General features: G+C 37.4%; 1 protein-coding gene across 2 annotated transcripts; it reads right to left on the bottom strand.

Annotated features, from left to right (window-relative positions):
* Window positions 1-144: 144 nt before the first annotated feature.
* Window positions 145-13,378, bottom strand: LOC129360506 (fibroblast growth factor 18-like). Of its 2 annotated transcripts, none has more exons than XM_055030796.1 (5): window positions 11,886-13,378; window positions 11,660-11,696; window positions 8,531-8,699; window positions 5,107-5,213; window positions 145-1,852 (listed from the first exon to the last, which is right to left on the bottom strand). In XM_055030796.1, the coding sequence occupies exons 1-5, from the start codon at window positions 11,915-11,917 to the stop codon at window positions 1,574-1,576; spliced, it is 624 nt and encodes a 207-aa protein (XP_054886771.1). In that variant the 5' UTR covers window positions 11,918-13,378; the 3' UTR covers window positions 145-1,573. The 2 variants fall into 2 exon arrangements, with proteins under 2 accessions (XP_054886771.1, XP_054886769.1); XM_055030794.1 differs by having other exon boundaries at window positions 147-1,852; window positions 8,522-8,699.
* Between the last annotated feature and the right edge of the window lie 3,155 nt (window positions 13,379-16,533).

Here is a 16,533-nt window from a genome sequence, read left to right as displayed (position 1 = left end):
AGGGAATGTACGCTATGTTGAACCACCTTCTACCTGCAGCATTCATCTTTCAAAGACTGTCATACTCAGTGGGTACATAGTCAAAAATATTCTTAAACTGAGACATGAAAGTATTTATATTTAATAAACACAAACTTTTTTTAAATACAGTCCTCATTTTATTAAAAGAGGCCAAATAAAACTCACATTTTATTTACAAAAGGAGACAATAAATATCTTAATAATAGTCATAAAATTATTTTTTGCTTAGATTTGTTTAAAAAAAACATAAATGTGTCATGTTGTTAGTAGCAACTCATACAAAAAGACCTGCCAGGGGTCAGGTAAATACAAACTACTGGTGAAAAAACCTGGAGTTTGTTGTCGGTGAGAAGCAAAGTGTTTTCCCTTTTTATGATTCAGACATGACATCTGGCTGAAAGGATTCTCTGAATCCTGTCATCTCAGTATTTGAGAAGAAGCTTTAATCATCAGATGGAGGTTTATAGAATAATGTAGGATAATGCACAGATTTTCTGTCTGTGGATGATTGGTATGCTTTTTTTCCAAAAGCATCTTCAAGTGAGCGAAAGAAAAGAAGAAGAGCTGAGTTTAAGGTCAAAGTTGAGATTAACTGAACACAAACAAAAGAGGTAGAGGAAGTCATTGTCAGCCCCAAAAGGCTGGCAAGCTCTCAGTTTAGGAATAAAAGGAATCCATATTTGAAACAGTTTTAACACATGTGATGAAGAGTTAATAGAAACAGACAAAAGGGATTAACAACCTTCCCCACGTGTGTTGAAGCTGGAAGACAGTGTGGAATTACGCTGTTTTTTCTGTTTGTACTGTGTCCTTTCAGTGTTTAAACAAGACTAAAATCACAACGGGTGTTGGACTCGTCAAAGCACGTTGCGTTTCAGCTGAATCGCAGGCTGCATGGAAATGTCATGAAGATCTCACTGGGGACTGCGAGGTTTCAGCGCATTCCAGGAGCCACAAGTGACTTTTAGGGATGAAAGACATATGGAAAGAACGTAGAGGACAAGAGACTTGTAAAATATTGCACTCAAAGCTACACAGTTATCCCGGCAGCGCGGTGTCACCTGCCGCCTCTCTCCGTTTCATCTCCATGGTGTCTAATTCCAGTGGAAAGTATGGGATCCGCGTTGTCAGGGGTAACACAAACAAAAACCGACAGGTATTCCAATAAATCTCTAGTTGGCTGATTTTTATAACATTGCGTCAGCTCCTGCTTCAGCTCCCATTGTCAAAAAGAAAGTATGCCTTCAGCTTGCAGTTCAAACGTGGCTGAGGACAGCAGCGACACGAGTTCTCTCAGAGGTCCTTGAGTTTATCCGGTATAAATAACATGACAGAAACATTAGCACAAAGACATCAACCCAGGAGAATCCAAGAGTCAGGAAATATTCAGTCATCCTGAAATACAAAAATAAAACATCTTTGACTTTTTGTTCTTTTAGTTTGTCTTTCTGTTACAGAAGCAGAGTCTTTAAGGTGATTCTTTTAAGAAGCTTGAGATTTTCAGTTTCTGTTTCCTCCTGTGAGGACATCTAGTGCTTTCCCAACGGTCCCGTCAGTTCCTCTTGGGGTTGGTTTTTAACCGCCGAGCCCTTCGTGTCCGCTTAGTTACTGTGGTGAAACGGAACTCCTCCAACGGGTCCACTCGACCCTTCGGCTGGCGCTTCATGAAGTGGACTTCCTGTTGCCTCTGCGTGGTGCGTGAGCCTTTCTTGGGCCGGCCCTTCCGGTTGAAGCCAAGGTACCATCCTTTGTACTTGGCCGATACAAGAGCCGTGTAGTTGTTCTCCAGGAATTCCTCGACAAAGACACACTCTTGCCTCCTTCCATCAGGCTGAAGAACAGAAAATGGACAACATCAATAACACAGAAACACCAAATATTTTTCAGTTATGCCTATTTTAGCATGAGTGTGTTATTAATTTTGTGAGCACAAAGTTAATCAGGTGAAGATGCTGGCTTTGACAGTGTTTTTTTTTATTCTTTATTTGGCATAACATTTCCAATGATATTTTTGGGTGTGTTGAATAAATATCTCTTCTCTATATAAACTTGTGGTGAATGGTTAGCCATACTAGTTAGCTTCATCTGTAACTAATTTTATTACTTGAGGTAGCTATATTCCTGCATTTGAGAAGGTAACCTTGAAACAATGAAATGTGAAAATTAAACACGTTTCCATAATTGATATGGCCAGTAATCACCAGACACAACACTAAAAATATACTTCAAAACTAAAAACTCTTTTTCCACAACTAAAGATTTCTGGAAAACAGGAATACACTTAGATAAAAATTAGAGGAAATGCTTTGATGAAATCTATCTGTTGTTTTCTGTCAGGCTCTGAAATACATCTATGAGAAAACTCTCAGTTTGGTTTCATCTAAAAGGTTTCTTACATTTAATTCTTTAAATGGCATAAAGTAAAAGAAATAACTTTTTAAAGAGAACTGCAATTGGCTTAAATTGCTAACTTCTTGCCTTTCTCGATTGGTTCATCTCTAAATATTACTGTGACAATTGATTAGGACCACTGATGACAAGAATCTTACTCTATATATGCGTAAGTTTGAGCTAAAATGGAATCATTTTGTGCTTTTGTCATAGTTTTTTTTCTTTTAACCACATTTACAGTATAAAAAACAAAATTTCTGTTTCCCCAAGATAGCAGCTGAAAATAACTAACAGTTTAGTTTAAATGTCAACAACCATGTTTGGATCTGTGACCTTATTTGTTTGCCATTTGTTGGACCTACAAAAAGTTTTCTGAGGTTTTATTGGACGTAATGTCATCGAATAGAAATCAGCCAGATGGCACCAACAAAACCTTTATTGAACCTTAATTAAAATACATTTAAATTAGTTTTGACAATAAACACAGATACTAATAAACATTTGGGCAAACTTTATGTAAAAAAAAAAATTAAAAATCAAAATTTCCTTGAGAGTGCAAAAGCTTGCTCAAGGTCACATTGTTACACAGACACATATGCTTTTGTGGAAGACCGTTATTGATGAAACTATCAGGTCATTTTAAAAAGTACAGAAATGCAAACACAAGAAGATTACAGATACAAAGATTACCTGGCAGACAGCAGATTGCAATATTATATAAGAATCACTGCATTTGACAATTTGTTTTTTTGTTAATGTTGTTAGGAATCTATTAATGACAGTTTAAAAGTTTATGTTGGGAGGAAGAATTTAACTTAGAATATCTGGGTGGCGGATTATGAGCATGAATTAATTCAGGTTTAAACTCTGGACAAGCTGTGCTACATAGTGTAATATAAAAAACACTGTTTTGTGACACTGCGCAGAATTTCAACTGTAGTATTTTCTTCATGAGATGCTGCTCTAGAAAATAGGTAATTATGCACTGAGGCCAGAGTCAGTATAGCATTATAAGGCTATTATTATCATTTTAAATGTCTCAGGTAAGTTATTCTGATATTGAGACTTGACAGAAAAATGCTAAATTATATTTAATTTGTATTTCAACTGTTAAAGCAGATCATCTCATAATCAGAACAATCTAAAATTCACTTTAAGCACATTAGCTGTGACATGCTAACAGTCAGCAATCTGTTATTAATGACTTTTTTATATCAGGACATTGTTTCCAAGAGAGATAAATATTTTCAAAATCAGTAAAGATTTTTAGTAATAGGTAATAGAAAGCCAAATAATCTGTGAAAACCTATTTAAAATAAAAACATATTTGCTACAATATACAGGAACATATTGTGATTTATTCTCTTCCTGCAAGAGAGTGAGAGAGAGCAAAACTTTAAGAAGACAATAGGAAGGATGGAGGGAGTACAAGATGTTTCTTTTTATCCTTTTGGGTTTTTCAAGTTCTGTTACAAAACAGTCTGCAAGTCAATATGTTTCAGAGTTAAAGAAAGTTTCTGCTTCTTTCTACAGAAAATACACAGAGAGAATGTTATTTTTGTAATGCTAACTATGCCAACCACTTCATATTCACTCTATTTTTATTTTTGAGATTAACAGTAAAACTCTGCTTCACATTGGCTCTCCTGTCGAGAAGGGGAAGTGACTTCCCTTCTCGTCCCAATATAAATGATAAATAACGGCTCATGGCAGGGTTCTTCATCTTCTTATATTAATAATTTGAAAAGATGTGTAAAAACTCAGAATCAGAAATTGAATTGAATACTGGTAAATCCAATAGATTTCTATGGGCAATCCTATTGTATGCAAGTTTATTTGACTGATTGACAATCAATCAAATAAACTTGAATCAATCAAGTTTATTTGTAGAGCACATTTCAGCAACAAGGCCATTCAAAGTGCTTTACATCATAAAATGATAGATCCACTTCATGCTTATTTGTACTGAAAAGGTTTTATAGTGAGTTATAAATGTGTCATGAAATCAAATATTAGTTTAATGGAATAATAAAAATTAAGAAAAGTTGTTACATATTTACATAGGCAGAAAATGACATTTACTGCAGGATATGCTGGATAATTGTTTGCATTCCAGCAGATCCTGCAGTAAATGTGTAAATAAATATAACTGTGGACACTCTCCTCATTACTATGAAAAAGCAATTCATTTGACTTACATTTTCTAAAACTCATCCCGTTTACATGTATAGAAAAAATGAGCTAAATATACAAGCAGTCTGAGTTATTAAAGGAACCAAACTATGTGTCTCTGAGGATAAACTTTTTGAACTATTTTTACAAATCTAAATGGTTCTCTGTGGTCACATGCAGTCATCTTGTTCTAATGGCCACCTGGTGTGACTAAGTGATAGAATTGCAACAAAATTCCTCTTAAGTGACCATTAGTCTCTGGATGCATTGTGGTGATTGCAGTCAGTAATTGACTGATCGAGTGTCAAAGGAGTTGGCCGATTACGCAATGGAAGAATGGCTTTGAGCTATCAAAGGGGTTTTGTTCGGTTGTCCAAAAACACAAGGAGAAAAACGATATGAGCTCCTACTAAATTCAAATAGGGTTAAAGGCTAGGTCTAAAATACAGGTTCTAATATTAAGGTGTTGCCAAATTAATCTTTAGAAAATATTCCAAAATAACTAAACTCACTCATACTCACCCTTCCGACAATTTTGCCCTTGTCGTTCATGCAAATATAATGTTCACTTTCTTTTCCTTTTATTCGAACGTGACTTCCGAATGTTTCTGTCTCCACAACAAGAAGGGCTGGAAAAGAAAAGACACAATAGACTTAGTAAGAGTCACTGAATATCTTCTAGTACAAACTTTCTTCCTGTACATTTGTTCTCGCAAGACAAAAAAACAACTTTACATGCATTGTAGGTTTTTCTTAAATGTAACTTCCAAATATTGAGTGATTCAGTTAAAAATGCACAACGGGTAATTCTTCATTCATTATTAAAAAGTCACTAAGATTCCAGGCATTAGTAGGAATCTACTCTTGGTAAAAAATACCAAAGCTATTTGAACTGAGAAGCTTTGGCAAAAATAATGACCAGTCCCACCAACAGGTCTCTGTCATGACTTGACATGGCAATAATGCGCTCTAAAGATGTATCCTGACGGCTCCTTTATTCTTCCAAGCCCCCGACACCCTGCTCCTGCTCCCATCCAACATGCTCACCCCTGCAAGGTCACCTTTGTCTGCACTCGCCCTCAGACCAGCAAAGAAATCTGCCAAACGTTTGTGGAACAGTCATGTGCCCCTCAGGATTAGGTTTCAAGTTCCCTTTAGTTTGTGCTCACTCAATCAAAAAGTTAAGATGATCCATTTGTTTAACACACAGGGCCATTCAGTAGCGCTCAAGGGAGCAGGGGAAGAATAGTGGAAGGGAATGGGATGGGCAGAAGTAACTCCCACCCTAAAATCAAACCTTGAGAGAAAAGGTGGGAAGTAGGTGACCTCTGAAAAGTTTGGGAGGGGATAGCAATTCCCTCTCCTGTGGTACCACCTTGGTTTTATAATTAGATAGATTAGTTTGGACCTCTTGAGCTGCACTTAAAAAAAGCTAAATCCAATCTGTTTTCAACTTTTTCTTTCCTCTCTTGAGACATTGAATTTTGCAAATTCAATGTCTGTAACCCATCCAAGTTTGTATTGGATTGGATTCTAAGCATATCAGTGACAGTGTCATCATAATAAAATTGAAATATTTTGGCTTTGTACTTGTATAGCATCTTATCAAGTCCAAAGGACCCCAAAGGGCTTAACACAACAATCATTCACCCATTCCAAGTTACTGAATAGTAGCCCCAGCTGCTCTGGGGCAGATCTAACAGAAGTGAGGCTGCCATGCACCAGTGCCACTAGACTGTCTGTCCCCCACCAGCAGGCAAGCTGGGTAAGTGTCTTGCCTAAGGACACAATGAATGAGGCGGGTGAAGTAGGGATCAAACCATCAACCCCCCCAATTGCGGGGCAAACTCCTATTACAATCGCCATTTCCCCTTTTATAAACTTTATTGTTATCAGTACCACTAACTAAGTGTTACATAATCACAATCTTAATCCAAACATGTTTATAAAATGAGAGGAGCACATCAATTATTTGGCTAAACAAAATTAAAATTTGCACAACTTAACAGTGAAGTACTACTGCCCTTAAAATCCTCCATTTAAGAGATTGCAAAACATAAGAATCTGCTTTTATTTTTATTTTTGAATTGCAGTTTGAGTGGGAGTTTTGTTCCATTTTCCTAAGGATGTCAAGCTAAAATTAGACAAATTTGAGTGAGGTGTGATCAAAACATGAGAGACAAATGCTGAGCAGACTGGATGCCAGTGAGTGAAAGAAAATATTAATCTCTTTTCGGACTATTTTTTATGCTTTTGGTGCATTGCGACAATATGAAAAATGATAGTTACAGCCCTATGTTGACTTCAATAGATAGATGTCTGTCTAAAAAGTTAAACAGAAATTGTGTTTTTCTTCCACGTTGCAACATTTATCAATTAGACTTATGTTTTTATATTACACTGCCCACTTTTAGAGGACAACCGATATCAGTTACGATGGACAGATGTGGAAGAGGTGTGTTTTGGTTTTTTAAAAGTAATACATATGATATACTAGTACCTGTGATGGATTATAATTCTTGTACTTCAGATGTACAAATATGAGATCTGAAGTCAAAGGTCTGCAACCAAGTTTGGTATGTCTGTTTTTTTTTTTCTTTTTTTTGGGCCTTTTGCCACCAGACTACAATCTTTCAAAGTGAACATTACTAGTGAGTGCAAAGGAGTTCACAGGTGCCAGGTACTGCAGCTGGATGGGGAGGAGGTGGTGAGGGACGGGGAAGAGGGGGAGAGAATTGGCAAAGGCTCATGGGAAACATTGGATCTGCTTCCACTCAAGCTCTAACAAGCAGTGAGGAAACTTCGCCTGCGCGCATCTGCAACTGAACACACTGACTCAGAGGCATTCAAGACCGGCAATTTTGGAGCTGTGAGTCAGCTGTTATGAGAAAAAAATATCTGCAGGGAAGCGCGGCACAGGCTACATCAAAGAGTGCTTTACTGACCATCAATTTAGCCATCCGCCATATTTGATCTGCAGTAATGAAAAAGCATGTGCAGAGCTAAGTGGTGAGATTTAAGGTGGATAATTCATTTCAGACCAAAATCCTCCAGCAGCATTTTTTGTGGTTGTTATGTTTAAATGCTTAACAGTTTCAAGTATAAAAGATCTATCATCTCTACTGCTTAAATAACCAATACTGAACCTTCACCTGAAAGAGGCAAAGAGCAACTTTTCCTCATGAAAGAAATATCACATTCATCAAAACGTTGATGGAAAAAAAATGAACAAAGATCAATACCTTCTGGGTGAGATATCAAGAAAAAAAACAACAGATATTTTCCAGAGATGCGACTGACCAACTTTTCTTGGTTTTATTGGAAGTCCAATCAGCCATTTTTTCAAGGTCAGTAACAGATAAAAGACAAAATGTATGCTACATGTTCCTTTACAGACTCAGTGCTTTTGAATCCAACATAGCATGATGGCTTCATAAGATCATTAACATCTATGCATTAAAGCAAATTTCTTTATCCGTTATCTGATTCTTTCTGTGAAACTCCAGGAGGTGAATCAAGTACAGGCTGTTTTTTGATGAACATATGGACTGAAAGTTATGAATATTAGTTTAGATTAATTTGATAAACATTAAGAGAAATCAAGATTTTTTCAGCATAGATCTGCCAGTCACTGATCAGAGCCAATATCTGTCTGATTGATTTGGTGTGTCTTTGATATTTGTCATCATAGAGATCCTCAGCAAGGCTGGTAATTTCAGCAGGTTTTCATCCATCCTCATTCACTATTGACTGTCTTCCAAAACCAACTCCTCCTGCACTAGGCAAACAGAAAACAACCTCAGAACAATGAAGAGCAAATAGCCTAAAGGGTCAGAGTCAAGGAGTTTCTAGAAGCACCAAAACTTTTATTCTGGCTGGATTTGCGATCTCAGACTAGCTAAAGTGTCAAGTGAGATGCACAGAAATTCTCCCATACCATACTTGCCCCCATCATCTCCGTTGGCATTGATTTTCTTCCCCAGGATCTGGACGTGTTTGCCTGTGGTCCTGCTGTAGAGCTGGTAGATCCGGACCTGCTTTCGGCTCAGGTCATCTGGGTTCCTCGTGTGGTTTTCAATGTAAAACCTGAAATCGGCAGTGCTCTGCTGCGATTCCTGCACAAGAGGAAATGTACAACGAGACTGTCAAAACACAGATGTTGACAGTAATATGTGCTGTTGGTTTTATGGCCTCTATGTCAAAAGAAAAGTGCTTTAGGGTGTAAAAACCAAGATAACAACATAGAAATTTGTAGCTGCAGAGATTTATTGTTTCTCCTCTTTAAGGTGGCACATTTTATTTGCAATGCATTTACAAGAAGCTAACCACATTAGCACACACTCAAGTGGAGAGTGTATTTGAGTGAAACTCCAACAGAACAAGTGCAAAGCCTGCAGAGAGGCCTTGTTTGTGAGCACTGGGGCACAGTATATAGTGTGCCTCAGGCAGTATTGAGAAACCTGTACTTCATTTCCACAAGCAACCAAGCCACTAGCAATTATACACCTGAAGCATCCAGACCTGTTGCACTATCATCAAACAAATATCTGCCTGGAGGCCAAATAGGGTCCATAAATTAGAAAATGCAGCAGGCGGGGGACATGAGCGAGGAAGAAAGAAGTACCTTAAACCACAAAGACTCTCTTGTTGGAGATGTTTTAATCAAATTGCAAAAATCTCCCTTCTGCCTCTCACCATCTTGATGTTTCTGAGTTACCTAAGACCTGACATAAAGATGTGGGAAAATATTTGGCAGCATGACAGAAAAGCAACTGTGACCCAACATGTGGAAGAGAGAGAGGAAACGTATACTTTCAGAAGCCTTGGAATCTCGGATCACGCCGTGATCCCATCTCCCCAGCTGTATATGGTGTGGTAATTGCACAGTAATGGCTTTTTATGTGGCGGATCTCAGGTGGGTAATTATATACAGATTACATACTCAGAGTGCCTGTTGATTTAACTTCAGTGAATTGATGACATTTAGCAAAAACACAAGGTGAAACATTAACCTCCGGAGAACAAATCCTTTACATCAGACAGGAAACATAAACAACTTCTTCAAATCCAAATGCAAACTGATTTAGGCTCCTGGTGTCCTTCATCCTCATTCAGATGTTTTCTTATCTCTAAAATGCCTTGTTTAAGCTTTGATATACACAAACTACCACAAATAAAGCCTCAAGAACAACCATTCTTAAAACTTAAAAACAACATAGTTGAGAGTATAATATTGATTTTGACAATTATAAAAATTGCTTCTTACAGCGACCATTGTCTTCTGTATTTTAGATTCTTTGAAATCACTTCGATACAAACAACAATTGGACAGAATGTGACAACAACAGCCTCCACAAGAAAATCCCAAACTTTGCCATAAAGATTCACATTTTGCAGAGTAAAGCACATGTTTGGACTTGGACCGAAACAATAAATCTTGATATAAATATATATATATATGCTTCCAAACAGAAAGTCCTGCTTTGCTGCTTTCTCTCAGCATGTTGGTGAAGCTAACAGCCACAACGGCTAGACAAATGAGGGGAGAAGGTGTCACTACTGCAACAGCCAAAGATGTTGCATTCCAATTTCGACTGAGACATGTTTCCAACTGCAAGCACTTCATGCCAAAGTCTCCACAAATCAAAGCTGTTCATCAGCGTGATCTGTTGTCAAACATGAACCTCAAAGCTGAGGAGTGAAAAAAGAGCTACCACACAACAAAACATAGCTTCGCTGAGCTGCTGAGGGATTTATCCCAAATCTTCCCCTCTCTAAACAAATACAAAGGTGTGCTCGGTAGACAGTTGGATTTCATCTCAATGGAGAGGCAAGCCTAAGCACATGGCTGAGGTGAATGCTCGCGACAATAGTTTTTATCACTCCGTCTCCTTCCTGCAAAGATGCAGCATGAAAACGGATATTGTCTCCACATCAAAAAGTCTGGCCGTCGCCTTCACGGAGGAAGCTCAGTTGTTGCATCCATCTAAGATATGCCATGCTATCTACAGAACACACACACACATACACACGCATGCAGGCAGGTACTGAAGCACACACTCATGCTGGTGATGCCCTCACTTCCAACCGTGGTTCATCTCCTATGTTTTCCTACAGAATGTTACTGAGAGCTCAACAATGAGAATAATCTTCTGCCTTTTTCCTATACCAAAAAATAACTAGACTGCTTATTATTTTATCCATGATTCAATATGTTGAAGCAATAACATTGCATGCTGATGTCCTGTTAGAACCTGAAAATGACTCAAATTGTGCATAAGTTCTTGTGCTTCTTTCTTTCTTTAAGAGAATAACCAAACTTGAACATGCAATAAAACAATTTAGAGGAAACAAACAGACAAGAATGTTATTCATCAAGTATTTGCTGCGTTTTTTATTTGAAACGTTGTTAAATGTCTGTTTTTATGAGTTCCACGCTATTTGTTTTATTTAATAAATTTGGTATCTTTAAAACGAGAAAAACATGGATTTTTATTTAAAACAATCAAAAACGACACACAATGAACTGATAAATAGTTTCATACGGGAAAGGTGGAGGTGGGGGGTAAAAGGGCTGCGGCTGAATCAAAGCCAACGCAGTCAATTAGCTGAGTGGATGTCTGCAAATCGTTATGGTTCAAAGTAAGACGAAACTAGTAAAAACAAGGCAACAAACGCCAAACGAGTCATCTGTTCAAACTGCAAATTTCAACCCCAGGCACCTACATGTTTACAACCCAGCTGTTGCTGTGAATTAGTGAAAAATGCTACTTGAATCCCCAACTGCAAACAAGAACGTTAAATATTTACGACTTTTATAATTAAACCTATTATAAACGGTTCGCTTTTGCGATTTTTAATGCAAACAGATTACATTTAGTAAAGTTATTGATATATACTAACTTAATTAAAAAAATGTGAGTTTTTTTTCCACATCTGTGTTGATTCTAATTTGTAGCGTTTTATGTTACGGTAAACGGGATGAAAGCAGCACATGGCCATTCTTCTATCATGACTCAAATAAAAAAAGCTGCACATGAACATGCAAAAAAATATAAAAGGAGAGTAAACGTACCTGCAGCTGGAAGTAGAAAACCAGAAAGTGTAAACACCTAGGAGGAGAGAAAGGGGAGTGAATCACACGGGCAATTACATGGAAAATAAACGCAGCCTACCTGGATGACAGCAATGCACAAATATGAAGTTTTTGGCGACTTCTATTGGTAAGAATGCATGAGTTTATGCAAAAAAATAAAAATAAATAAATAATAAAAAAGCAAGGAGAGATGTGGAGCGCTTACAGGTAGAGGAACCTCGAAGGCAGCACGGACATCTTGGCTTTCAGAAAGACGGCTCAAATACACCTGCTTCACGCACTCAGAGCCCCGGGAAAGGTTGGCGGGATCGCCTCCTTCTCTGTCTCTCTCTGGCTTTCGCTCCGCTGCGCGTCTTTTTACGCACACAACTCCGGCGGTAAGCAGGAGACTGAATCCCAATGTAAGGATATATGCAGCAGGAAAGGCACGGAGTACAACATTGGGCGCTTCCTTGTTGGGGGAACTATCCCAAAGATTAACTTCTCAGATCAGGTCCTCAGAGTATCAAAAGTTCACCTTAAACTGGAGCCAAGCTGCGACGTCTCAAAAAATTCCCCTTACTTAAAAAAATATCCTTTGAGCTTCTGCTCCTCCAGAGATCACAGGCTCTTCATCTTGGTCCGTACCTGTGGGGGATTTCTACACCTTGCAAGGCACATTTTATTCTGACATTGTAGGAATGTTAGGGGGGAAAATCAAATAAAGCGGTCCTCAAAAAACAAGGCAAGCAGATAAACTTATCCAGGTGAAATTAAAATTCAAAAAATCTCGCAGTGACAGTAAAAGTCGTAGATCCCTGGAGAGGCTGGTGATAGCGCAGCGCTGCCTGCCTGCTGCCTGCCTGTCAGCGGTGTTTGTGCGACTGCGGCTGGAGATTTGGGCACAGAGAGGCTTTTTTGTTGTTGGTGGGTGGAAACATGTCAGCGGTTTGCACCTGATAGGGTAATCGCAGAGAGACCATCAGCTTTAGAGATTTTTTTTTCTCCTGGTGGGCAAAGCGCAAGGAGATAGTTTAACTTTTTTTTTTTTTTAAGTAGGATTTCCTTTTCTTCACAAACTTAATAAAAGAAGAAGAAATTAGACCTTAACAGAGTCAGCACTGATAATCTAATTTAAAGATGAGTCTTAATCTACTTCATTATGCAAATTGTGTACTTTTTTAAATAATTAATGGCTATGAATATAATTCCCTTTTTTCTGACACCCGCAGTAGTTTTAATTAACTTGATTGTTGAGGTGCCTTTGCTCTTCCAGGAACAGAAACTGGTCCTGTCTCTCTCCTTTCTGTGCGCTTTTTAAATCAGTGTGGGTTTGTGGATTGGACCTGCTCCGCCAGACACCATTCAAATGCATTTTTTTCTCTCTTCAATTATGTGCCATAACGTAACCGATATTTAAATAAAAGAGAAGTGTGAATGTGTTTACGAGTGCTACAGAGCTGGCAGCGTTGAAGTGAGGCTGCAACTTAAACAAAAGAGACAGAGAGGGGGGGGGAGAGAGAGAAACAACTTTGTGGTTCGGTTTTATTGTCCCATTAAAACTGGATCCCCGGGATTCCTTATGCATTGACATTTAAAATGATTCTAAATGGTTACATATACTTCCCATGCGTGGGGTTTTCATAGGGTCTTCTTCTGCTGGTTTGGTGGGAAATTAAGAGAAAAGCCCCAGCTACTGATTTACATGACACGTTAAAAAATACATCACAAAAACTTGAAAAAAATTAATGAATCTTACTGATAAAGTCAAGCTGAGATTATAAAATGAATCTGAGATTTTTTTTTCTCAATGTGATCCTGTCTGCAATGCACTGTAATAATCCTTGTAACACAACTGAACACAGCTAATTTAGTCTCTCTGCCCCTAGGAGGGAAACCACAGAAAGTGCAGTAAATAGTAATTATTCAAAAGGTTATTTGAATGATGGTTGCACAAATATGAGGTTGTTAGTGTTTGATCAAATCCAGCTTACATTAGTTGCTGCTCACCCCTCACAAAGATTTCTCTGCTTATAAAATACACCTGAAGAGTGATTTACAGACAGGATGATTAGAAGCAATCAGCAGAGGGTCTGAATTACTAGTCATGTCTTCACTGCATGTTTGGGACAAATTTCTCCAACCACAACTGAAGAGTTAGAGAGAACTGCGGAAGGTATATGAGTTGCTCACATGTGAGTCAGAGGAAGGAGAAGAGGGACCCAGATGCGGGGCAAATGTTTTCCCTCCTGGTAAAAATGTGTAAGATGCCCTAAAATAAAAATAGATTTTCTTTTACCACAATCTCACACTAAAATGATGGTAATTAAATGTATTGGTACCCCTGCTGTTCAATCTGTTCAAAGACCTTTTTGAGAATGAACAGCAATTTGCAATTCTAAGAATTCTAAGACTTGTAATTCCAATGTATGCCGTGTAGGCATCCTAAAATATTTTGTAGGATGCTATATCAAGTGGGATGCATGTCAGGTCTTCTTGTTAATTATATATTTATAATTAGTTTAACAGGCCTCAAAAAGGAGGCCGAAAGAGAAGTATTGGGAGAGGCTGGGATCATTACATTAGACTTTAGTGACATTTAGCAATAGTATCACAACTGCATAGTTTCCTAATTTTAGTCTGCATAATTGGAACACATAGAGAGAAAGGTGAAATATTCTTGTTTATGCTATCTTTAGATTGTCCAGAGTCCTTATATACTTTCTGCTGTGCAGCTCAGCCCGAAGCTTTTCCACAGGATTTCTGTGGACTCAGATGGGGATGGAAGAAGGTTGTTTTTTGTGTCTGTTTAATCATGTCAATATTAATCTGTCCTCCTGTGCTAGACTCTCCTAAAAGGTCCAATGGTGATCTATTTACATTTTTCTGGCAGTCTAACAAGGTTCTCAGTGGGTTTTGAAAGAGAAACAGCCCACATCATCACAGCTCCTCCACTGTATTTAAATGCTTGACAGTAGGTATCAGGTTCTTTTGCATATATTTACCCGTTGTTTTGTAGCAGATACTCCAGATACTTTCATCTGACCAAACCACCCAGTTCAGGTAAAAACCTGAGCAATGTTTGTTATTGTAGGACTTAAAGGGATTTTTTGGGCATCCCTCCCCAACAACCAGCTGGGATTTACAGTTGTCACGGAAAATTTATGACACTAAGATGCTCCTCTTATTTTTTAGCCTACTGGCCAGTGGCTGAGAAAAATGTCTCTTTATCATGTCATACTTGCACTTATTTTGTAGAAAGTTCTCAATTACTATTTAGAAGTTCCTAAAAATAAATAATTGTTTCAAAAACCCTAATGTAAGCATGAAATAGATGCTTGAGTTACATTTATCATAGTCGGTTGTTTATTGGTAACAATAACTCTGCTTGTATTTTTTCTTTTTTTAACTGCTAAATTTTCAGATACTCAGATGAAACATAAACTAATTTTTTCAGTGTAGAACTATGCTACTGCCAAAATAGATCCATGTATTTTGCATATGTTTTCTGGTGGTGCCAATGTGAAGCTAAAGAAGAGAAGAGAAGCATGATTTTTCCATTCTTTTTAAGACTTGCTTTTATCATTTTCTCAGTCTTGAGAGATTGGGGAATAGCTGCTGGATACAAGCCAAGTGTCTGATGGTTCTGGCATTCACTCCTCTGCTGTAATAGTTGCTTTGGCAGCTGACCAATCAGGAGCCAGAGCTAGGGGTTTATTCCAAAGACATGAACTAAGATTTAGAGTAAAAGAAGCAAAGTAAATACTTTTCTGACCTTCTTGCTGATCCTTATTTGATTCATTGGATTCCTGATCAAAATTTTACTTGTTTTTCGTCTTTTCCTGTAAGACTGTCTGAAAAAACCAAACTAGGCAAAGAGAGACTGAAGTTATGGTCAAATTCAAAACACAGGTGTATCTTGATGAATTATATTATCAGGAAGTATATTTAATTAAATCATTTAATAAAGTACATGATATAGATTTATTGAATACAGACTGAGCTTTTCAGTTTTCTGTTAATTGTGATACTAAAGGAAACACAATATTCAGTTTCTCTGAAAGTTACAACAGCAATTTTCTACCTCAAGCATCTTGGACTTCACCTCTTTATTCGTCCTCCAGCCACGAGGGCACTGATTTCTGAATGAAATGAAAAATGTTCTTCTATTTGGAAAGGGGTCTTTGGACACTTCTATGTTTAATGGCTCTCAATGCTTTGACTGTAGTCCATAAATCTGCTCCACAGGTATCAGTGGGTTTTGCTTCATGATCCTTTCAAAGGTGCTATTATTCTCATTACATATGCAACATTTTATATTTCCTCCACTCTATTTTTTTTTCCTTAATATGCTTGAAAACATTTTTGTTTCTTTGATGGTGACCTTTTCTGATTTATGTTTCTTATGGAAGTTATCAAAAACTGTCTGATGGACAAATCACTAACATGGTTTTAAACAGCATTTCTATGTTAGAATTTTTTTTAATTTTCATTCTACATTTTCACGTTTTATGAGAAACTGAATTTTAGATTTTGGCTACAGAACAATCAAAGTTAACAGAAGTGATGTTTTAAAAATATTAACCTTGGGTGTAATAAATCTATGAAATCTACACTTTGCTTTTTGAATTATTTTACAGAACCATAATTCAAATTGATAGAATCAGTCATGTCATTTTGAAATTTTTGTTGCCACACATAAACAATAAGTTGTATTTCTTTGATAAGAACTTTAAATTAACTTACCTGTACGAATAAAACTCAACTTTTGTTGAGGCCTCAGGAAATTGGTCTTATTTGGAAGAAATGACCCTTTAAATTTAAAAAGCCTGGTTATATTTATTTTCACACTGCCAGTTTGGAAACAAAGCTGC

This window comes from Poeciliopsis prolifica, unplaced genomic scaffold (genome assembly GCF_027474105.1).
Source record: "Poeciliopsis prolifica strain line A6 unplaced genomic scaffold, Auburn_PproV2 SCAFFOLD006, whole genome shotgun sequence".
Classification (NCBI taxonomy): Eukaryota; Metazoa; Chordata; class Actinopteri; order Cyprinodontiformes; family Poeciliidae; genus Poeciliopsis; species Poeciliopsis prolifica.
Note: the sequence above shows the minus strand (reverse complement) of the source record. Positions and strands in the feature narration are given on the sequence as shown.